A 24,147-nucleotide genomic window follows, 5' to 3' on the forward strand; every position below is an offset into this window, starting at 1 on the left:
CACTTGTTACATGGCGGGGACCCATCTAAGAAGGTCTGGGGTAGGGAGGGGGCAGCAGAGGAGAAAAAAGTAAACAAGTGCTTTTCCTGTTTGTGCTTCCTTAGTGGGAGGCTGGCTGTGCATGATAAGGAGAAGCATTTCAGCTGGTAATATAATCGGATATAAAAGCGTATCAGATGGTGGTGGAGATGAAAGGAGAGGGTGTGGGCGGGGCTGCTGGTTTAAATAGGGTGACCAGTAAAGGTGTCATCATATAGAAGTAGCTGTTAGAAAAATTACACTGTAGAAAATAGTACATGAATCTTTTAAATTACGACCTTTTCAGAGCCTCAGGTCTCTCAGATGTTGGTGATCACACAGGGATTTGGTTCTGACATAAGGACTGGAGGAGCAGCTTAGAGAGGCTCCTTTGTGTTGGGAGAGGCAGGGAGAGGAATCAAGAGGAAAGAAGAGAAAAGAAAAGAATGGGGAACTGAAGGAAACAGTAGATTTTCATTTTTATTTTAAAAGATGCTATGTGGTAACTGCACAGTGAGCTATTGGTAAGAGCTCTAGGTTCCAACAGACGCGTCCACCAGAGTGACTCCTGAGTTGTAAGTGCGTTGGCGTGGTGACTTGTGTTTTCTTTGGCTCTCACACCTTCCCCTGATGGCTATACTTGTGTCTTAAGTAGCATAATAGAATATTTCTTTTTAGCCTTATGCTTTTTATTGTGTATGCATTCTGTCCACTTTTTTTTAATTTAAAAGCTAAGTTATATAAGTATTGATTAAAAAGGTTAAATGTAGTCAGGTGTCATGAATCGTCTCATGATCATTTTAATTTTCAATTTTGTTGATTTCAACTGTTGTCTTGGGGGGAAAATGTTTAAAGTATCAAAATATTCAACCGTCAGTGGATATAAAAGAAATGGTTAAGAATTTTTATGTAAAGCTCCAGTTGTTTTTTTAAGTAGCTGTATGGTTTAAGAAAGGGGCAGCAGGAGAGGGACCCAGGAAACTGTCTTCTGTTTTGACCTTGTCTTTCTACCAGCTGTTCACAGCAGTGGGAATCCTGACTGGTAGGAGGAGCTGAGAGCTTCTTTCATGGTGGTTCATAGCTTTCTCCTCACCTCTTTTTTAGTGTAAAAAGCAGTGAGCTGCCTATCTATCTAGGACTTCATTAAAGTGACTGGAAGCGTAACCAGCATCTAAATTTCTTTGAGGACACTTTGTTCTTGGTATCTAAGCTGCTTTTCCATTAAATGCCAGAGTGTATCTTAGCATACAGAAAAAGAAAAAAATGAGCATTTTGAATTTTAGGCAGTTGGAATACAGATCAGATTTGTGGAAAGAACATTCAGATAGATGCCTTCATGAGTAATAGTTTTTCACAGTTGTATTTGTACCTAATATAATTAAAGTTGTTATATTTAATTAATTATTGGTTATAATTACTTGTAATTGTATTGTAGAATTGAAGACTTAATAGCTGATCTGTTGTAATTATGGGAAGCCCAGTTGTCTCAGTGGTAGAGTCCACCCACCAATGTAGGAGACTCTAGTTCTATCCCTGGGTCGGGAAGATTCCCTAGAGGAGGAATTGGCTACCCACTCCAGTATTCTTTCCTGAAGAATCCCATGGACAGAGGAGCCCAGGGGGCTACAGTCAATGGGGTCACAAAAGAGTTGGACAGTTTAGGGACTACATAATTATGACAGTGTATTTCATAGTGTTACGAAACTGTCAGTTTATTTTAAAGAAATGGTTAAGAAAGAAAGAAATTTCATTTATTTTAAAACTCCTGTATTTTAAATTGCACATTGCATTGTAAGAGCCTAAGATAGCAACATGGGATATTTAGACTTTGCTCTCACACTTACTTTTCTTCAGTGTCCTTTTGTGAGTGTGTCTTTTTGAAAATTTCTTTTTTAGGCCTAATGGGGCTGTTTGAAAAACGTCGATTCAGAAAATTCCTGGTATATGTCGCCAACTTTGATGAGAACGATCCTCGAACTTTTGAGGGCATTGATCCTAAGAAGACATCAATGCGAGAGGTGTATAAGAAATTTGACTTGGGCCAAGATGTTATAGATTTTACTGGTCATGCCCTGGCACTTTACAGAACTGATGAGTAAGTCTTCTGGTTTTTAGATTTGTATTTTTCTTGGAATTGTCACTGAATTTCCCAATTCTGCAGAGTGGAAATTCTAACAAATACATAGCTATATTATACTATGAAAAAGAAGTTCTAGCTTCAGTTTAGTGTTAGAGCCTTATAAGTAAAATATGGAAGGATTGAATTGAAATCCTTTCAGAAAACAATTTTAAATTGAGCAGAGGAATGCAAACCAGAGTGCTTTTCTAATGTTCATTTCCTTTTGTTTAGCTATTTAGATCAGCCATGTTGTGAAACCATTAATAGGATTAAACTTTACAGCGAATCTTTGGCAAGATATGGCAAAAGCCCATACCTTTATCCACTCTACGGCCTTGGAGAACTGCCACAGGGATTTGCACGGTGAGAGCCCATCTTTAACCTTGTCCTGAAACCCCTCTGATCCTGAGCTGCATCTTAAATGGTAGCTTATGAGACGTAGTTGTGAATAATGAGACAAGGTGTCTGTGGGTAGGGAGGTGCTTTTTATTTTTAGTGCAGTAAAACTTATATATACAATGAAACCATAGATCTATAGTTTTAAAAAAATGAGTTGGACATATATGTAGACCTGTGTGACCGAAACTCCCGTCAAGGTGTGGGACTCCAGTAAGTTTCTTTGTATCTCCGCACAGTCACCCCAACCCCCACTGTAACAGCTGCATTTGTAATTTTTATCACCAAGGATCACTTCTGTCTCCTTTTAGTTTATGTAAAAGGAATATGTGCTCACTTTTGCTTAACGGTATTTTTGAGATTCCTCCATATTAATGCCCGTGCTGGTAGTTTAAAAAACAGTAGTATTCCACTGTGTGAACCATGTGAATGTGCCACATTGTCCTGTCGATGGGCATTTGTGTAGTTTTCAAAAAGTTTTGGGGTGTTACGAATGAAACTACTATGAACTTTTGTGTATGGACCTCAGTTGCCACTTCTTCTGGGCACATACATGTCCAGGTGTGGAATTGCTGGTGATAATGGCATGTATATGTTTCATTTGATGAGACGCTGCTCAACAACTTTCCAGAGGGGTTGCAGCATTTTGCTTACACTTAGCAGTGTGAGAGTCCTGGTTGCTCCACACCCCTGCCAGCATTCATTGTCGTCAGTCTTTTTCAGCAGGTGTGAAATGCTATCTTACTATAATTTTAATTTCCATTTTCTGAGGACTAATGTTGATCACCTTTTCATGAGCTTGTTTTGTGAAATTCTGTGGTGTGTTTATTTGTTGTGCACATTTTGTTATTTCCGATTAGCTGTTAATCACATTCAGTGAGTTTTAAAATTTTTTAAAAAGTTTTTTCAATAGATCTAGAATTTCCATGTTTAAAATATAGTTTTCATTTTTATGGTGAGGTTTTCTGTTTATTAATTTTGACTCTCATGAGTATGTAATATTCTTGAACATAGATCTTTGAACAAGCATATTTATCCCTGTACATTTTTATAGTAGCTGCATTTAACTCCTCGCATGTTTTAACATCAGTAATTTGGATATCTGTTTTGATCGCTTTTCTTTTTTCCCTGTGTATAGTAATCTTTATATAAAAAAGTTATATTTTATAACATGTATATTGCACATACTGATTGGTATACATTGTAGAGATGCTGCATTCTTTCTGCGATGAGTGTTGATTTTGAGTTGGAGTTAAATTATTGACCATTCATCTTGAACTTTTGGAGGCTTGATTTTATACTTTGGTGGTGGGGGGATCTTTTGTCTGGCTGAATCCTTAGTCCTAGCATAGTTAGGTGTGGTCCTTTCATGATGTCATTGCAAAGTGCAAGAAATGGACCAAGTTCCTCTAATATGGCATTATCAAACTCATCTATCCTTATGGCCTGTAGTCTCCGCTTCGGTCTTTTTGCTTTTCAGTTGTTGCTTTTAATGGATTCCTTGGGAGTCTGTCATGTGAATAAGCATTTCTGGAGTTACTTAAGGATTTGAAGAGATTTTATAATTCGGCTGCTTCCCATTTTGGAAGATTTTTTTCCCCACAGTTTTTATCTACTCATGCAGGCCACATTCTGTCTATGGCAACTTAAATCTTAAGCCTGTGGACTGGGAGGTTGGTTCTTTTAGGGGAAGAGCCATGCAGACCACATGAAGATCTCATTAAGTTGCTTCAAGTCTCTTGTCTAGTTTCTGCCTGTTTTTAGTCAGTATCCAGTGCTTCCTGATTGTTTTTTTGGTTGTTCAGAATTTTATTTATATGCAAGAAGAATAGACTTATAAAGCTGTTCTCTTGTTACTGGTCAGATATTCATAACTGAATGTGAGACATCATTTACGTGGTTTTGACTGTTTCAGAATTGATGCTTTAATGACTTAACCTAATGCCGTTTGGAAGGAAATTGAACAAATGTTGTCTACTATTCATGAAAGTCTAAGAAAGGAGACTAGTAGTTTAAACAGTTATAAATTACTAATTGTAAATACTTTTTTTTCCCCTAGGCTAAGTGCTATATATGGAGGTACCTACATGCTGAATAAACCAATTGAAGAAATCATTATGCAAAATGGAAAGGTGATTGGTGTAAAATCTGAAGGAGAGGTAAGGACCTTTTACAACTTAAAAAAATCATATTCTTGTAAAGATAACTTTATTGTCTAATAAGTACTTAACTTTATTGTCTAATAAGTACTTAACTTGGTATGGATGTTGATCCCGGATTTCAGATCAGACATGTTTTCTTTATGGTAACTGGGTGTTCATAATGACTGAAATCTAGTTACAGGTGTGCTTTTGTTTAAAAAATTTTTTTTCTATTGTGTTGATTGTTGCTTAATACTAAAACAGAAATTACGAATGCGCTCTAAATGGTAAGTTTTATTTATATAGTCCAAATTTTCATTTAAATTTAGCTTTATTTGTGCCACTTACAATTTATTGGTTGAAATGGGGCTTGGCCAATACCGTTTTATTGTTTTATTAAAGTACATTTTTTTTTCAGTAGTTCTGTGGTGGCTTTTCATTTTCTTCCAAGTTCTCAGGGGGTGCCATTGGTGTTGATCTGCAAACCAGACCATATTTCATGAACCCATCAACTTTTACAAGTAGAACTATTAAAAAAACTCAAAAACTATGTTAAAAAAAATATTTTGGGATTCCTGATTGTATTCCATGGGTTCAGACCGTATAATCTATACTCAATAGTTGACCCTCTTACCCTTTATTGTTGTAGATCTTTTGTAACTATCTTGTGCTTTCAGCATACACATAATAGATGTTTAGGAAAGAGGGGTGAATATTTTAATCTGATATCTCAAGGTTGTTTTTATTCATTCTTTGTTTTAGGCAACTGCTTCCTCTTAGGACATTTCAGTGCTTTGATACAAAGAGGAAAACTATAATAATACATAAGTTATCTTGCAACTTAAATTTTGCTTAGGAAGTACAGACTTAAAATGAGAGTGATTATGGTCTGTTTGTAATATTAGTACCATTTATAAAGCGTTTATTTCTCATTGGGTCCATTCACATATAATGACATTTCTTGAACAGTTTCATTTAATTCTAGCAGTATGTGAGCCTTCTTCTGCCCAGTTCTAAAGCTTATACATCTAAACACCATGCAACACATTTTCTCTATTTGAATAAGATTTAAAATTCATAGATTTGCTCCAGGAGAACTTACAGGGATTATTGGCAAAGCTAGTTTTAATAGTTATCTCTAATTCACTAATTATCTGTGGTTAACTTGATGAAGATAACAGATGATGATCAGGGAACAGTGGCATCATTATACCTTCTAAAAACATTGTGATGAACACTGAGTATTAGAAAGTCTTCAATGTTTTGTTGCAGATTGCTCGCTGTAAGCAGCTCATCTGCGATCCCAGCTATGTGAAAGATCGAGTAGAAAAAGTGGGCCAGGTGATCAGAGTCATCTGTATTCTCAGCCACCCCATCAAAAACACCAACGACGCCAACTCCTGCCAGATCATTATTCCACAGAACCAAGTCAACCGGAAGTCAGGTATGTTACGGAGGTCAGGCAGTGTCTGCATAAATTGCAGCTTTTATCTGTTCTATTAGAGTGAAGAAACTTTAGTTTACACATGGAAAATGTGATGGATCCCTTTTAGCTCATAGAACTCCTAAACCATCACTTTGAAATGGACACGTTAGGCCAGGAGCCCCGCCTTGACTGGACACACCTCTTGGGGCCTCCCTGCCCTCCTCTGTAGAACCGAGAGCTGGACCCTATGAGTCTGCTGTCTCTCTCGTCTGAACGTTGTATGCTTGTGGGAGTTTATGCTTATTAGTTGACCTGATTACACTAACTTTTAGGCTGATGACAGCACTACTTTTATGTCATGATTTGTCAATATCTATACTTGTGTTTGCCTTTAGCAGTGTGCTAGAAAACAACTTTGATTTCTCTGATTAAGATCACAACTTATCTCTGAAATCATAATTCTGTTTGCTTTAACCATTTGTTTTCATCTAGTAGCGTTTCCCATCTTCCTTTCAGTTAGAGCCCTGAAGGTTTTATTTATAAAAACTTCAACTTAAAAGGAACTATTAACCTTTAAATGGCCAACTATATATTTTTTTCCATATAAGAAATCATTTCACAGAAGGTTATTACTAAAACAAGGGGACTTTGACTAAAGTAATCTTTCAAGGGTTCCCAGTAGATCTCAGGGTCTGGGAGAGAGTCAAGGTGAGGCCTTCCCTGGTGGTGGTTCAGTGGTTAAGAATCCCCCTGCCAATGTAGGGGCATGGGTTTGATCCCTGGTCTGGGAATATTCCACATACTGCAGAGCACCTGAGCCCATGCTCAGAAACAAGAGAAGCCTCTGAGAAGGCTGAGCACAGCATTGAAGATCCAGCACAGCCAAAAGAATAAATAAGAAAATAAAGAGAGTAAGGGGAGCCTAGTAATTGTTTTCTGTATTGGAAATTATGTAGTTACTTTAGTGTTACACAGACAAGTATGGAATTATTATGAGCTTATGTCAACATAAGAGTAGCCTCTGCTGTTTGCAATTTTATATTGCTTAAAAAAATTAGAAATCAGTAGTTAGTTAAACCCCACCTTAGCTAGTCAGAACCTTTCTAAGTGCAGGATTCAGAGAGGAGAGACAGGTTTCCACATTTAGCTGTGGCAGCCGGTCAGACTCATGTCCACGTCCACCACTCACCGCCACGTGACCCCTTCCTTCATCTCCAGTAGGCTCAAAGTGGCTGAATATTTGCATCTCTTATGTATGACTGACCGTGTTTGCCTCCATATAGAACTTGTCTCAGAAGATAGTCTGTTCCAAGTAATGTTAACTCATAGCTCCCTGAAGTTGGGGTGAAACCAAGTGCGCGCTTAGGCCCCGTGTCTACAGGGCCTGGCAGTAATGGCTTTGCTTGCTTCCAGATATCTACGTCTGCATGATCTCCTCTGCACACAATGTGGCCGCACAAGGCAAGTACATCGCCATTGCCAGCACAACGGTGGAGACCAAGGAGCCCGAGAAGGAAATCAGACCAGCCCTGGAGCTTTTGGAACCAATTGAGCAGAAATTCGTTAGCATCAGTGACCTCCTTGTACCAAAAGACTTGGGAACAGAAAGCCAGATCTTTATATCCCGTACCTATGATGCAACAACTCACTTTGAGACGACCTGTGATGACATTAAGGACATCTATAAGAGGATGATGGGATCCGAGTTTGACTTTGAGGAAATGAAGCGCAAGAAAAATGACATCTATGGGGAAGAGTAACAGCAGTACATGTTATCATCTAATTAGGACAAACTTAAAATTTGGCAAATGATGCATATTGTATGAAATCAGTATTGTAAGGCCTGCTTTTGTAATGAAAATTGAGAGATTGCAGAGCACTGTACCAGTAAATATTCCTCCCCTTTCTAATATCATGTATTAACTTGTTTTCATGGAGTGGCTCTTCCGAATTGGCAGGTTCCCACGTTCTGTTCAATTTAACCAGTACTGGCTTGTGTTTTCTAGTGAAGGATCAGTTTTAAAACCTTGTGATACTGATACAGAGAACTTGATACAGTATTTGTATCTTTTAATCAGTGTAGCCTTTGCAGTTATGAGCTTCCGCTGTTCAAGAGCTGGGTCAGTGCAGCTTGCGTGCCATCTTGTCCTCTTGACGGTGAGGAGGTTCAGAACTGAATGTCTGTAGCCGGGGACAGCGTCCCTTACTCCTCCCCACCCCTTTCCGTTCACGGTCATGTGTCAGGACAGTGCCCACCCATCCCAGCCACAAGCTTGGTTTACATGGGCCTCCAGTTCTAACCAAACTCCAGACTTGGACAGTCTTTTGGAGGAAGCCTGTGTGCGGTGTTTTAACCTATTAAAACTGATGAGCGCAGAGGGGAAAGAAACCCATCATAAAGCAGGTAAATGTAGGAGCTTCTTCTGTATCCCAGATGTGGCTTCTTCAACGGACCAAGCTGCAGCACAGTATTGATTTGACAGAACCTCTGCTTCAGTGATGTCTCCAAATGATTTCTGTACTGCAAATAAAGCCAAACTCTGGAAACCAGCTCCCTCTTGTCCGTCTTTTGTGTCCTGACAACTCAGAGCTAGTGAGTACTGCACTGGCCTGACAAGCTGCTCATCTCCTTCACTAGAACTGGAATCAGACATGGGGATGAGCGCTGAAGACCCCCATGGATGGTGGAGCACCGCCATCAGGCTGCACTGTGAGTACACCCTGAATTACGTCCTGACACAATGTTTATTAGACCCTCCTAGGAATCCCAAGTAGTGGTTTAGAAACAGACTCTTTGATGAGAGAGTAGAGGACCCTGCCAAGTGGAGTAGGTGCTTTAATATTTCCATTTCAGATTGTAGCTGCACATAGTTTCAATGGTACCCGCTTTCCCCTGGATAGTTTGAGCCTCACTTTATGCTGTTACTACATCAGAGGAATGAGGACATTGTGACTATTCTCTTGGTCTGAGTGTTGATTCTTACAGATGAGTCTGAAGGACATAGACTAAGGTAGGTGCTCCGCTCTGTTAAAGGATTTAGGTAATAATAACTTAGATTAACCAGGTGGTTACTTTAGCTCAGTTTTTCAGGCTCACACTGCCCACTTTTGGGGGGCTTGTCCTGCACATGGTATGCACCTCCCTGGATGACATCCCCGATCATCCCAGTTGAAACCTCTGCCCTTTCTAAAGAGTTATCTCAAATTCCCACAGGCTGCCCCCTCGTCACACAGTAATTCACACTGAACTATTAATGCAGCAGAGGTGCCTGCAGGCCTAGTGATAAGACAGCACCAGCATGTCTTCATGTTATGCATTCAGCATATTTATTGAACAGTAATATGTTGGTGCCAGGCCAGTGGGTACAGGGTTGCCGAGGGCAGAGTCTGTACCAGAGCTCAGCCTAGCGTGCCCACCCTCTCAGTGTGGCTCAGCCCTCAGTCACAGGACAGATGGCCTGGCAGGCGCCTGCGGGCGGCTCTCCGTCTTCAGCAGAGGAGGTGCAGGGCAGGTGCCATGCTGGGCAGGTGGCAGGTGTGTCGGCCATGTGCTCTCCTTTTCTGTAGTGATTTCTGATTAATGCAGGGTACCTAATTCAGTTATGGTTCTCCTACTAGATTCTTGTCCCTGGGGTGAAAATGAACTGGTTGGTTTTCTAAGAGCTAGGGTAAAGACAGTTAAAATTCAACTGTATTCCTCCTCCTAGGAAGACAACAAGTGAAGTTATTAGCACGTTGGGTTCAGTAGGGGCAGGATATGAAGCAGGTAAATGACTTCCTGAGGGACAGGCCTAGCGTGACCCCGAGAAGGCCAGGCCTGGGGGTGGGGGGCGGTCCCAAGCTGTCCCCTGCTGGATCCTGTTGCTCTGGCCGGCTACACCTGGGATAGGGGAGCACCAGGCAGGTCTGTGGGGACAAGGCCAAAGGAGTGAGGCTATAGTGAGGTAAGTGGGACCATTCCTCTGGAAGCAGTTTATTATTTTTTTTTTTTTGGAAGCAGTTTATTCTAAGTGGCCTGAAAAATTTAAAACTGCTATAAATCTTCCCTAACATTTAATTTTTACTATAAAGTCATTGCAGAAGCAATTGAATGATTTTTAGTTGTCTTTATTAAAAAAAAGAAATTAGTTACAAAAATCTTTGTTCCAAATAGATACTATGTATCGTACAAATGTTTTTTGCTTGGTTTTGAATTTTAAGGATTATTGTAGAAATTATTTCTAACATAAATAAATGATTATTTCTTCCTCAGGACTTATTTTGTAGTGCAGTATTTACATAAACTGAGTAAGTGAAAAATGATGGTTCATAAATTTGTACCGTTTAGGAAAAAACTAACTTCATGTAGTGTAGCATGAATAACAGGAAATATAACACTTAAGAGTCTATGTGGTAAAACCTTTAAAACAGACTGTCACATGCATTACAGATGCATATTTGACCCTAACATGCAAAAACAGAGCTACTGGTTAAAATAGGTGTATTTTTTGCTACAATTCAGTATACTTGTAAAATTCTTATTTTTAATGTTAAGGTCAATTAATAGCTCTGAAAACATTCTGTTCAAAATGAAAATACTATTGAACACTGCAGTCCAAAGCTAATGAAAAAGTGCAGTGCTGCTGTGAACAAAGTCATTCTAGCAATGTGTAAAACATGAAGGAAAACATTTCCCCAGGTTGCAAAACACTGATTTGAGATTTCAAAGATTTTCAAAGAAAAGGGGAAATACGAATTTATTGTTGGCATTGTCGATGTCTAGGTAAGCTGCAGTTGAGCCACCTGGATAAATACAAAATCGATAATTCTGTCTTTAAAACAAAATAACCAAGAACTGTTGCATAAGTAGGATGATACCTACTGGGGAAAATATCCAGGAGTCTACATTGTCTTCTGTCTGCAAGTGAAAACGTTTATCATTCAGAAAGTAGTTATTCATTAGTGATACTTGAGAACGTCCCCTGTATGCCAAACCAGCAGCAATTCCACCCCTAAATAAACGCTTTAAATTTACAGCATGATGTGTAACATACAAAACAGTTGCTGAGCAACTGGTTTCTCGTAGACACAGATGTCGGTATCTACCCCTGTCAATTCCATCTCATATGGGAGTGTTTGGGAAGTGTTCTTACCAGTAGCTACCCCGAAATGGAGCTGCTACTTTCTGTATATTTTCAATAAAGTCATTTACATCTGTCACAAGGATGCCACTATTTTCAAAGACTTCTCTGGAGACCACAGGCTTTTCTGTAAAAAGAAAAATAACTTTTGGTGAATAATTCATTATTTGTATACAGCTTTGGTGTATACACCTTTTATTACTACATTACATATGAGGGGAAGAAGGAGCCTGTGTCAAATGAAGAACAAGACTGGAAACTTTGGGGTCAGCTGCCTTGAGGATGGGGTGCTGAAACCACTGATGGGCCTTCATTCCTTAAGTCTTGTTTAAAACCGTGGATGGTTTCACTTAACAGACCTTTATCTAAGGAAATAAAATCTGCTCTACTCGCCCCAGCCTTGTGTGTGTGCAGGCTGCCAATGATTCCACCTGGAAGGGCATTTCCTGGCTGATGACAATCAGGTAGCACTAAGGGTGTGAATTACCTGTCAGGAAGACAGCAAACCTGGCGTGGATGTGCTGAACCTGCAGGTTCACCAGACATTTCAGATGCTCAGCTTTGGTTGATGGTCGAGAGTCACACTGGTGATAGTGAAGCAGCTCAATGATGTTTGCACTCTGATACGATTTCAATATTAAGTTCTTTTTATGTGCAATTGAATCCACTCTGAAAAATACAATATTAAATTTAGATTAAGTTTGTGAAAGGTATTATTTTCCTGTATCTTAATTTTCAGTTTTATTCCTAGATTTTTTGTCTTCACTACAGTCAGTTATACTCCTTCCCCTTTAATCTGGTCTCCACTTCTGATCTTGAACCTTCCTCACCTCCCCTCTGAAGTGCTCTGGTAATGAAGCCCTGTGAGGGCTCTGCCCCTCCCTGGCAGTGCTGGCTCTCAGGTCTGCTCCCTTGGTTCCTCTCCTAAGTACACACCTTTCCCCAGCCTCCGTGCTCAGCCATTTCCCCTCAAGATCTTATGTAAGTCCATAACCTTGGGGCAGCACTTGACCAATGCTGATCTAGAACTCAGGGAACACTTCAAGGTGAACTTGGGGGTTCCCCACCCCCCCCCAGGCCTCACCTTCCATGAAGGTCTTACCTTACATCTTCCTTTAGCTTTTTATTTTCCCTGTAGTGAAGCAACCACTTCCATCTTCCATTTTCATTTAGTTTCTCTAGGATTTTGACAATTTCCTTCAGTTGAACTAGGGATAGAACAAGTTTAACAAGAGAAGATGTGTTTTAGGATTGCTGGCTCGTCAAAGCCCAGTGATCACCTGTGAGAAATAAGGCCCCGTGCTTGTGTGTGCACCATCACTGCCCCCTCTTTTGCAGGGCGGGCTTCTCAACCCAGCCCTGCGCATTCATGCTCCCGCAGGGGAGGAGTGAGTAGAGGCAGCGCTGCAGTCATATAGACCATGGACATGGAGAAGTGGGTCCTGCTGCAGCAGGCTTAACACAGAATCTATAAATACTTGCAACATTCATGATAAAAGTTAAAATTCAGTGCAGAAGTGGTATCCATATTTCTCATGAGGCATCGGAGCTGCAGAGACTTCAACTATATAAAAGTACTGCCCTGTGCTCTGACATCCTTCTGTGTCAGTCACTGCTCCGAGAGAAAACAGATACAAGTGTTCAAGCAGGTAACTGAGCTGACTGAGTAGTGGTTTTTAGATTTCTCTGGTACTGATGGGAGCGTTGATATGGCAACAGAAATGGAGGAAAGAGGGCTGATTCTAAACAAATATGTAGCTGATGATTTGCCAAAGGGAGAAATTGAATATAACAATCTAATGCGTATGAATAGTTTAGCTGCATTACTGAGCGGTCTGATGGGGGAGGTGACTGGTTAGTGCAAAAGACGTTAAGAGCACAGTGCTTAGCACAGCATATGGCAGAAATTAAGCCCTCAGTATATGGTGACTGATGTGTAAGTTGATAATTTCTATTTGATGAAATATTTGGGTCACTGGGCAAGGAGAAACTGATTTGACTATATAAGAAAGGAAAATAAGAGACCAACCTAATGTTAAAGTCTCTAGTAGTTTGTCATCTGATACCACAAAGCCTCCTGTCCGAAAAAGCTCTTGGTAGGTGTTATTGAGGACGTCTTCAGGGCTGTCGACTCCGGCAAAGACGACCCTGGGAAAGTGCTTCAGCTTCAGCAGAGAAGGGATCTGTAACATAAGAGGTTCCCAGTGAAGACGGGGTCATGGGGTCACTTCTGTCACTTTTATCCAAGGGCGTCCGGACTCAAGAACAGCTGGAAATACCTTTAACCCTGACGACTGACCCGTTAATTACACAGTGTTCTCAACTCCAGAGGTGGGGGATGGAGTTTGGGACTCCTGAGGTTTGGGATGTGTATCAGGTGGCAGGCTCACCACTGTCTCCAGCTCAGTGCAGTCTGCTGTGGGTTCAGTTAGCGTCCTGATGCAAGACTGTGCTTGTCCCCAAAAGGGGCTTGACCTGACACAATTATTCAGTTAATAGGTAACCATGGTAACAAAGAGTTAAGAAAATTTTCACAAGTCCTTTTAAAGCAAGACTTGTTTCTGTTAGATATCCAGAGGTACAGATTTATATTTCAGGTGGAAAATCGGTGTCTTTTCATTGACGTTCTCCCTTAGTTACTGTGAAGATATTCTTAACTCACAGACATAATTTGCAGATCAATACCTTGGTAAATGACAACATTAGTATCAGCAGCACAGTATCTCAAACCCATTATCTTCCCACTTAGATTCAACGGTATTGGGTTTTAACCTCTCCCCTAAATAAAAAGGCAGTGATGAGGCTAATTTCAGAACAACATAAAAAATGCTCAGAATACGTATCTCTGTAAGAAGGTGATCTCCAAACCTACCTGATGCAGGTGGGATGCTATATCTTCATTTCTGATGATGACTAAGAGTGCACCTTTCTCTCTCTGAAATACTTGACAGAAATGCTGAGGTTCGATTTCTGTGTGGCCTCCTTTCCTCAGGATATTCTGAAAGATTTACAGATAGCTATTATTTAAGAAAGGATACTTGCACAGAACTGTTATAAAACTGCTGACAGAAGATATATAAGAAAGCACATTTACTAAATTATGTCCTAATAAGGCACATAAATGGCAGTTTGTCTTTACTACTAGATGAGCACTTTATAATGAATCTTTTATGTCCATATCAAAGGCTGATTCTTCGGAAACATCAAACACACATACTCCCTCTGAAGGGAGTCAGCTGGGGATGAAGATATTTACTTTAAAACTGCAGCCTCAGTCAGTTTTTCCAGGACTTTGACCAGCCCTGATGCCTGTGCACTGCTCTGAGTATTACTAGCGAAGGCGCATGATGGAGAAGCTGGCAGAAGTTGGACAGTGTAGGCTCTGGGGTGTGGCAGGTGCTGGGGTTATACTGGGCCTGGTTACCAGGGGTGAGGGGCATGGCTGTATCCCATAGAATGGCACCGCAGTAAGCTTTGTTGGGAGGATAAGCTCGTGTAGTTCAAGAAGTTCCTCAACCTTGTCCTCTGATTTTGATGCTGTTCCGGTATGGAGGATTCTGGAGGGTTGCCAGTAACACTGTCCATCATTTGTTATTTCTTTTATAAAAATAAGGTTACTTTGGTCAATCCCCCTTGGATCTCAAGTCAACCTGAATTTTGACTTTCAATTCTTCATTCAAAATGTATGGTGATGCTAATACAACACTGTAAATCAACCACGTGCTAAGTCACTCAGTTGTGTCTGACTCTGTGACCTGATGAACTGTAGCATGCCAGGCTCCTTTGTTCATGGGATTCTCCAGGCAAGGATAACTGGAGTGGGTTGCCATGCCCTCCCTCCAGGTAAATCAACTATACACCAATAAAAATCTAAAATGAAAAAAGTATGGTGATGTATTTTCAAAAATACTCCTACTGACGAAATTTCTTTTAATAAAGAGCTCACTAAAATATCTAAGTATCTAATATCGTTCATCACTTCATGAGTAAACGGGGCTTGACACCCCATCGGCACTCCTGGACAGACGAATTTTCAGGAGAGCTTTCTGAGCTACAAACACTGCTCCTGATTGCACTTTATTCTCCAATGTATTTTACAAGGTGTCCACTTGCTCACTTGAGTAACACACAATTTGTTATTTTCTGTTGTAAATAGAGGTCATCTGACAAAGTATTACCATGAAACAATAGTCACTGTTGAAATGTGTGTGTTATCTACAAATAAATTGTGTTTTAAATCCAGATTACTTTTGGAGGCGAAGCAACTTCCAAAAAAGACTGAAGGCCATTTCATGCTGTATTGTTTTCAACAAAACTGCTTCCCAAAATGGCGTGAAATGGGAGCAATGATGGCGGTGGAGGAGACCACATCTGGCAGCCATCTGTCAAAAACCATGGACAGCAAAAGAAACCTTGGTCGGGAAAAATACCAGTTACACAGAACAGATTTCACAAATTTGGAAAAAATAAATACTTAAAAATCATATTTAAATGATACAAAATGGGAGCCATCAGCATCTCCCAAGAGACCATCTCTGGCTCAGCCACCTGGGGAGCTTCGTGAGGCTGCTCTTCCTCACTTAGCCACCCTCCGGGTGGTGGAGGTGGGAAAATGCTCTCTACAGCACGGCTGCTCTTTCAGAAGCACTTTTCAGCGCCTTCCAGGGGCCTAGGGTGGTCGTCTCAGTGCTGCTGTGTGATCCTTTGACCCGATGGTGACCACTATGCTCTGGGAGGCCCTCTCTACTGTCTACTCTTTGGGGAGCCTCCTCAAGTCCGGAGCTGCTCAGTGACCAGGGCAACACGGGAAGGACCCCCAGGAGGCAGGCACATAGGACCTTGCCCTGCTCTGTAGCGGCCTCAGGGACACGGAAAGACTGAGCTGAGAAGATATACCACATTGTGGCTTCTTTCTGAAGCTGAGAATGCTGTATTATTAAAAACAAAAAACAAAAAAACTTGGACCTGCAATCAAAGTAATAAAAACTGTAGGAAAAATCTGGCACCTTACCTTTGTTCTGACAAAGAAGGACTTGTCTTCAGTCTCCATGAGGTAGAAGAGGAAGTTGCTGGAACACGCCTCCCTCACCACTCGCTCCAGCTTGACGCGCAGGCTGGAGCACAGGTCGGCCACCAGGTCCTCGTAGGAGGTGGGCTGTGGGCCGCAGACACAGAGCTCGCGGGGCATGGCCGCTCCCAAAGCCACAGGCGGTTCTGTGTCCTGGACCACCTGGCGGCTGCTCAGCATCACCTTGTTGAACTCGGCATACTCGCTGAGAATGACAGCGATGTCGTTGCGCGAGTCTTTCAATGTACTGTTGTATTTCAGCTTGTGGAGGTGGAAGGAGGCGGTCTGATTCTGGTCTGAGTTTGTGAGGTGATTTCTACCGTGGCCACACCTCTTCTTCCAGGAGGAGGAGCGGTCCACATGGTTGGGCATCTGATGCACGACTGTCACCACAAGAGGACTCCTGCTTCGGGAGGCGGGAGGCAGCCCCAGGCATGCGGGCATTGGGGTCCCAGGAAAAGCCCCGGTGGTGACCTGGGATGGGGGCTCCTTTGGAAAGGCACTGGGGAAGAGGGCAGAATGCTGAGCAGCTCCCATCTTCACAATTTGTTTCAGTTTGTGTGCAAAACGCAGGTGCTCCAAGTCTAAAGTGTTCTGGGTGAGGTCGTCGGTTCTCTGCCAGGTGTCCATCCAGGAGCTGAGCAAGCCACACGGGGCCATGCCCCTGGGGCGCCGCCTCAAGCCGTGCAGGCTTCTTGGGGTGTCTCTGAGCTCTCTGGTCACGGTGAAGTTGGCGTAGCTCCTGGGGACCCCGCAGACATCTCGGATTTGGACGTAACAGGGCACACACGTAGCTTCCTTCTTCAGTCCACCCAGCCAACTTCTGGGAGGAATGCTGGTCTCCAGCCCTGGAGCCTGGCTCGCGTAGCCCCAGTTGTGGTGATCACTGGTGTTCAGGCTCAGGAAAGAGTCGTGACTGTCTTTGGATGCACCTTCTCTTTTCCCAGTGTGGCCATATTGTGAAGCACGGGACTCTTCTGTGTTGTATCTGGGGTGTCCATACTCACCCACAGAGTCCTGATCTGAGTCTCCAGACAGGGGTTCATAGTAGATGTCAGAGAGCACACCCACACCCATGCCTCCGCCCGTGCCTGCCTCGCCCACACTCACACGTTGCAGCTGCTCTTCAGAGACCTCACCAATGGGAGGTGCACCAGATCGGGGAGCAAAGGACACATTGGGCTCTGGACTGGCACTCTCGCCATGGGCTGCAGTACCTGGGTGAGCATCAGCCTGCAGGTACGTGGGGAGAAGTCCACCACGGAGCAGATCCCATACTGCACACGGCGACCCTTCCTGCAGCAGACAGGCTGGCTCCTGTCTGCCTTGTGGGGAGCTGGTGAGCACCTGGGGGCTGGCACCTCCTGGATCCACGGCTCTTCCCTGTAACTCGGCTCCACTATCCTCACTGTCGAGCAGATGGGTCATCCTGACAACCGGGACTTCCTGTGTCGGGAACCCTGTCCCCGTGTTGCTGGGGCCTGTGCTGTGGGCTGCGGTGGCCCCGCCCGAGGGGAGTGCAGGCTTGGGGAGCTCTGGTTGCCTGTGGGTCTGCACACCCTCAGCTCCAGCAACTGGGTCAGAGCGCAAGGACTTAACCAGGATGTAACAGCATTCGTGTGTTTTCACATCACTGCTCAAAACATCTTCAGGAAGGCTCTGAGTGCTGGTCACCACAGCACCTGGTGTGGCTGTAGAAACAAACATGTCAGCAGACTTGTTTTCAGGGATCTCTGCAGGACTGAAGGGCTCACTGGTCTCCAGGACACGATGATGTGGGTGGGGGCTGCAGGTCTCCACACCCATGGGCTGCAGTGGGTATCCTGACGATACCAGGTTTTCAAGAGAACCTCCGTACATGACAGTGCAGGCAGGCTGGGTTACCGTGCCATCGCAGTCTGGCCCCTTTCCTGAGAGGGAGAAGCCCTTCCCACATTTACTCTGGCCAGTTTCCTGAGTGACGTCACCAGGAAGGATTAAGAATCTACCTTTTCTTCCTGCGCGGTTCTGTAATTGTAGAGGTGTTTCAGCAGAAAGCTGCATCTGCTGTACCTGAGCTGAGTTATCCTGTTCCACTGGATGGGTGGCAGTAACAAGAGAACTTTCCTTTTCTGTTATGGCCAAATCTCCTGACTCTACCTTGGAGAGGCTGGTGCTTTTCTCACCAAGCGCGTCACACTGTTTCAGACCACATGGAGATGTGGCCTGAGCTGGTGGTGCTTCTTCCACTGGTGCCTGGGGGTCAGGGCTGGAAGCTGGTGACACTTCTTCAATCAAGGAACCAAATGGGAAGTCAGAGGCAAGGTGAACTTCCTCTGCAACCTCCAGGGTACACGTTTCTTTAGAAAGTATGAAAGCCACTGTCTGTAAATGATCACCTTTTCCCTCTTTGTTTTCTGCTGGTTTCACAGACGTGTTAGCAGCAGAGTTCACATCTCTGTTTTCTATGAAAGGAACCTCTTCAGGCACGAGTATTTCCTCTGCCATCTCCTGAAGGTCTATGCAGGGTAGCGGGGCCTCCCGCAGTTGCTCCACTTCACCAGTGGGCGCTTCTTCCCTAGGACTCGTGGGTGGTGATAGGGTGAGAGTGAGGTCAAGGTTGGAATCCTCCTCTGATACCTTGAGGCTGACCTCCTCTCCATTCACAGACAGGCCTGCTTCTTTGGTAAATGTGGAATTAAATGATTGAATACTAATATTTTCACTGTTCAGACCACTCTTGTCCTTCTTTAGTTCTGAAGAGCCACACAGAGTATTCCTTAGTGATGTGATGCAGTTAAGGGAATCCTTTTTTCCCAAGGGGGCAGAGGCTGACGATGGAACCACTTCAACCTGGGACGGCTCTATTATTTCTTCTGAAGAGATGCTCAAGAGATTCTGTGTTGGGAGAAGGAATTCTTGAGAGAGTTTCATTTCTTCTCTGGGTAACAAGTAATTTGGACTTTTAGCCAATGGTAATGCTTCCATTACCATGGGATTATCAGATGGTGAAGGTGAGCCTGCCACAGCCTGTCCCTTCTGTAAGGAACATGTTTCTTCAGCAAGTGTCTCTCTACGCACTGAGGAGGCATGGAGGTACTGAGTGCCCTTTGGTCCTGACACCGCCAGTGAGGGGTTTTCCCCAAGGCCCTGCATCTGTGACTTTTCAAATGTGGACACAGGATGTCTAAGGCTTGCAGCAGGTGACACCTGTTTAGTCAACTCCATGTTAAAGGCTGTTGGTTTGTCAGCTCTGTTGACAGCTTCTGTCTGTACTGGCATGTAGGCACTTTTTTCCAAAGTGAGTGTAACTGGTTCCAGATTAATCATCACATACCCCATATCACCCTTCCCCTCCAACAATGGCTGACATTCTTTGTTTATGGGGCTGCTACACTGGGTAAGGCCCTGCAGAGCATCTGCTTCTGTTTCCCTTTGTGCATGAAAAATATCAACTTTGCTCTCAAGGGTGCTATACACAGACTTCTGACAAATCATTGATGGACTGTTGATCTCATCATAAGTCTTGGCAAATGTGGTTTGTGGGGCAGTATCATTATAAGAGGTCACTTGTGTGTTATCAAGAGGCTCAAAGGTTTCATCTTCACCAGGAATAGAAGGTCCATTAGCTTGAGTGTTTCCAATGCAAGGAAGCACAAGATTGGAAGTCTCCAGTTTACCTGATGACTCTTGTTCAGCTTTCCCCCTAATTATCTGAAATGATTAAAGCAAAATAAATAAATAAAAAAACCGAGAGTCTAAAATACATAATTTTTAAAAAATTTACACATGGGAAGAACAGACAAAGAACGATTTTAGCTAGCTCTGTCCTTTTGAATCTTCACAGGGCAGAGACCAAGCAAATCCCTCTTCTTACATAGGCTTAAAATACACCCGAGAGAGAGATTTTTTTTAAATACACACACAAAAGCTCCAATAAACACTATTCTAGGTAAGACACAGTAAGTATTATTCAGCTCAGACAGAATAAGTAATTGGCCCCAAATCACTCTACTAAAAAGCTACATAATTATGGCTGGCTCCTAGATCATCTGACCCTTACGATTCTTTTCTTATTTTCATTTCTTCAATCAGGATGGTAGATAAGCTCCAACAGCAGACAACGTGGAGTTTGAAAACTTAAGTTTCTGGCATTATAATCCTGTACACAGAGAATCCACTTTCCTAAAAGAAATCAGTGCCTTGTTTTGAAAGTGATTTTATGTACAAAAAAATTTCTTCAAAAGTAATACCAGCATTTTTAGTATTCAGCTTTACTGACCTCATTATTATAAGAACAGATGAAATTCTGGCTTTCTGGGCTTTCCTGGTGACCCACTGTTGCAAACATTTCTTTCTGTTCATTCTGCACCCAGAGCTCCAGGCCTCTCACAGGAGACGGCTTTGTGAAAGGACGCAGGGGGTCAGCGTCAGGGCAGGACACCTCAGCTGCATGGCCTCTGGGAGCCTCACTGGCCTCCACCAGAGGGTCTATGGAGAACCTCTCTACTCTGGAGGGCTCCTCGATTTCACCAAACTCAAATGACTCTAGTGTGCTATTTATGGACACGTATTTTGCTGGGTTGCTGTGTTCAACGACTTTCCGGGATGACCGCACAACTTTGTTCTGTCTGCTATAAAACAGAGCCACCCACATATGCAGCAGAAGCTTCACCTCTTCCACATTATCTGGTAAATCAGTATTCCAGGGCCTGAGGGTTTAAAGAAGGAACAAATGAAAATAGTTGAAGATGACTCTTTTAGATGACTGTCATATCATAAAGCAAGTGCCTTCATCATTAACCTTAGTTTTTATGTTCAGTTTTCTTTTAAAATTACATGCTGCTGCTGCTAAGTTGCTTCAGTCGTGGTCCACTCTCTGCGACCCCATAGATGGCAGCCTACCAGGATCCTCCGCCCATGGGATTTTCCAGGCAAGAGTATTGGAGTGGATTGCCATGGCCTTCTCCAAAAATTACATGAGCATGAAATAAAAATAAGACAAAAAATGAAGTTAATTAACAAATAATTACAATGCATCTCATCCCTTCTTTTTACAGAGACAGAGCAAGGAGCTGGAAATCAGAGTTTTAAGTGACTTCTTTCCAAACACAAACTCTGTGAATGCAAGAACCATGATCAGAACATAGGCCTTTCCGTTCTGAGCCTGGGGCTCTCCCCAAATTCAATGCAAGCTCTCCTGGGACAAAACAGATACCTTATGTGAATAATGGCTTCAGTGACTTCCCAAATCCTCATCTCTTGGCTTCTGGGAAGTCTGGCCAACTCATTTCTTTTCTAATTCTACATGTCTAACAGTTGGGAAGTCTGAAGATTAAAGTAGTCAGGCAGTTCAACAGAACTGCACTATTTTCAGATCCAAGCTTTGAAGACTCTCCTGAAACCAGAAGGGAGACAGAACACACTTCTGGCCATGTGCCAGGCCAAAGAACAGCAGAGCGAGTGCAGTGAGTCAGAGGGGTTACAGAGTGGGGCTTCAGTGAAGCAGGGTTCAGGGGAAGGAAGTGACCCTCCTGAGCAAACGCAGGCTCTTAGGTGTGAGCTGGTCCTGGAGCGAGAGGAGTCCGAAGGAATTCAGGGCCTTGCACAAGCATCATCCCCCTGCTAGGTGCTAAGGTCACAGGCCAATGCTCACTGCTAACAGTGATAGTCACTGTTCAATACCAGCCTGTCACCATGCAAACCCTCATACATGGCTATTATTAAACTCATGTTAAAAACATTGCCCACAGACTGTCACCCTTCGCAGGTGTCATCTGGACACTGGTGAGAAATGTAGACTCTCAGGCCCTACCCCAAACAGAGTCAGAACCCACAGTTCAGTGAGCTCCCAGGTTGAGTATCAGGAAGGGCCAGAAGTGCTGTTCTGAGAGCTGGGGGAGCCTTGACTCAACACCGAGGCTGGTCCATGCTCCAAAGCCAGTGCTCTTAGCTCTCCACTATTCTGCCTTGATCCCTAAGGAAATTTCTAGAAAAACCCCATGTAAACATGCTCACTCACAGCAATGTTACCAACTTGACAAGCTACAAGTTTTGTTTTTTAAATTATTTACTTATGTGGCTGCACTGGGTCTTAGTTGAAGCACATGGGATCTAGTTCCCTGACTAGGGATTGAACCTAATCCTAATCCTGCTTGGGGAAGGAGGAATCTCAGCCACTGGACCACCAGGGAAGTCCCCAGGTAATTCTTTAAATGTTTCTTCTGGGATTCAGTCTGCAAAGCATTATTCCTTTACCTCACTATTTTCCACCAAGATCTTATTTACAGATTACAATTCAAGGACCAGAAAGACTCATGAAGGAGCATCTCAATGATCCACTGCTCAGTGTTACTCCCCATTTACTGGATTTTACACCCTTCTTTCTCCCTCCTCAGAATGAGCACAGTATCCGTTCTCCCTACATCGAGGTATCTACCCAATGTCGCCCCTACTCACCCATGCAGTGCTCTGACCACAGTCTTCTCCAGAGGGTTGTTGGTGTACTTGCTGTCTAAGCTGAAACAGTAATCTGCTTCACATGTGAACGTGACCTTAAAGGAGCCGTCACAGCAGAATACGGTGTGTGAGGAGCAGCGGAAGTCCTGCGTGCCAGTGGGCAGCAACCTGCCCCTGTGCCTGAAGGCCAGGGCCATGGAGAGCTTCTGTAGCGGGGACTTCATCTTCGTGCGCAGGAAGGGTATCACCTTCCCCACAGGGGTCCCCATGTCAGAGCCTTTGGTGCTGGTCTTGGCAAAGGCCAGGGCTGGGCTCCCCCTCTTTGAATGTTCTGCGAGGAGCAGGGCGTAGGAATGCTCCGCAGCTACGAAAGAGCTCTGGCTTGCATCGGAACTCTCGTGGATCTCCTTGGGAAGTGCTGGCTGGGCTTCTGCAGGCGCCCAACTGCCAGGACCCACGCTCTCTTCCTCTGGGCTGACTGTGGGGTCTGACGACAGCCTACTCTGGTCAGAGGACGGCTTGGGTGATGGCCCACCTTTCTGACTTTTAACTCCTCTGTGGTATTCGTGGTCTGATGTCCCACGCAAAGGCTGTTCTTTAGAAAGCAGAACACTGTTTTGCGGCGGCTCCAGGGACCCGGAGAGGTTTCTGGGCTCGGGGGATGTCGTGCTAGAGGTAGCAGCACTCAGAGCCAGGTCGGCCAGCATGTTAAGGGCCTGGGAGTCACAGCCGACAACGGAGGTTTCAGTCGGGGCTTTTGGGGCCACCGTGACATGTTCTGGTTGGGCTGTATTTATGCTAATAACATCTTGACCACTGGAAATTTCTGATTGAAGCTGTAAAGCAGTTTCTCCTTTGGCTTCAGTGTAAAAGAAAAAGAGATATATAACATTTGATTTCCATAGAACTAATTCTTTGTTGTATTACGATGGCTCAATGAAAGTCAACAGTTAAGGGGATGTATTTAAGAAAAACCTCTTGGTATGTTGCAAAGTTTGTATTAAGTTTTTATTATCAGACTGAGGTCTTGTCCAGTTCCCTGAGGCTTTATAATGTGTTTACCAGAAGAACCAGTCCTAAGGAGTATGCATATTAATTAAAAAAAAAAATCACCCTTTGAAACTGCATGTACTGATCTACACACAAGGCATATTGCTCAGCTAGAGAAATAAGACAAAGACAAAAAAATAAAAAACCAACCACCCTCAAAACAAGAACACAAGACTTCTGCCTTCAGAGGGCTTACAGTCTAGTGAGAATCTAAGAGTTTCTAAGTTTAAAGTGTATATTATAGAATGTTAATATACATCCTTAGAAATTATTTTACAAGTTACTACAAAAATCACCTAAGTTCAAAACAGAGACGATTTTAACCATACTGATGTTTAAATATAATGTTATGATAAGAATAAAACATGAGA

General features: G+C 43.2%; 2 protein-coding genes across 8 annotated transcripts in view; one reads left to right on the plus strand and one right to left on the minus strand.

The window, feature by feature from the left end:
- Positions 1 to 8,651, plus strand: part of GDI2 (GDP dissociation inhibitor 2) — a 28,215-nt gene extending 19,564 nt beyond the window's left edge. The window contains exons 5-9 of the mRNA XM_010836364.1: positions 1,915 to 2,113; positions 2,369 to 2,500; positions 4,593 to 4,692; positions 5,947 to 6,118; positions 7,514 to 8,651. Coding sequence (XP_010834666.1) covers positions 1,915 to 2,113; positions 2,369 to 2,500; positions 4,593 to 4,692; positions 5,947 to 6,118; positions 7,514 to 7,860 — 950 coding nt within the window. The 3' untranslated portion in view covers positions 7,861 to 8,651. The remainder of the gene's footprint in view (positions 1 to 1,914; positions 2,114 to 2,368; positions 2,501 to 4,592; positions 4,693 to 5,946; positions 6,119 to 7,513) is intronic.
- Positions 8,652 to 10,191: 1,540 nt separating this feature from the next.
- Positions 10,192 to 24,147, minus strand: part of FAM208B (family with sequence similarity 208, member B) — a 67,572-nt gene continuing 53,616 nt past the window's right edge. For all 7 annotated transcript variants that reach the window (XM_010836367.1, XM_010836366.1, XM_010836369.1 and 4 more), the window contains 8 exons: positions 22,727 to 23,585; positions 20,550 to 20,979; positions 16,232 to 19,981; positions 14,093 to 14,218; positions 13,250 to 13,403; positions 12,323 to 12,428; positions 11,708 to 11,889; positions 10,192 to 11,347 (listed from right to left, as the gene is read on the minus strand). In XM_010836367.1, coding sequence (XP_010834669.1) covers positions 11,229 to 11,347; positions 11,708 to 11,889; positions 12,323 to 12,428; positions 13,250 to 13,403; positions 14,093 to 14,218; positions 16,232 to 19,981; positions 20,550 to 20,979; positions 22,727 to 23,585 — 5,726 coding nt within the window. In that variant the 3' untranslated portion in view covers positions 10,192 to 11,228. The remainder of the gene's footprint in view (positions 11,348 to 11,707; positions 11,890 to 12,322; positions 12,429 to 13,249; positions 13,404 to 14,092; positions 14,219 to 16,231; positions 19,982 to 20,549; positions 20,980 to 22,726; positions 23,586 to 24,147) is intronic.

This window comes from Bison bison, unplaced genomic scaffold (assembly GCF_000754665.1).
Source record: "Bison bison bison isolate TAMUID 2011002044 unplaced genomic scaffold, Bison_UMD1.0 scf7180017864063, whole genome shotgun sequence".
NCBI classification, from domain to species: Eukaryota; Metazoa; Chordata; class Mammalia; order Artiodactyla; family Bovidae; genus Bison; species Bison bison.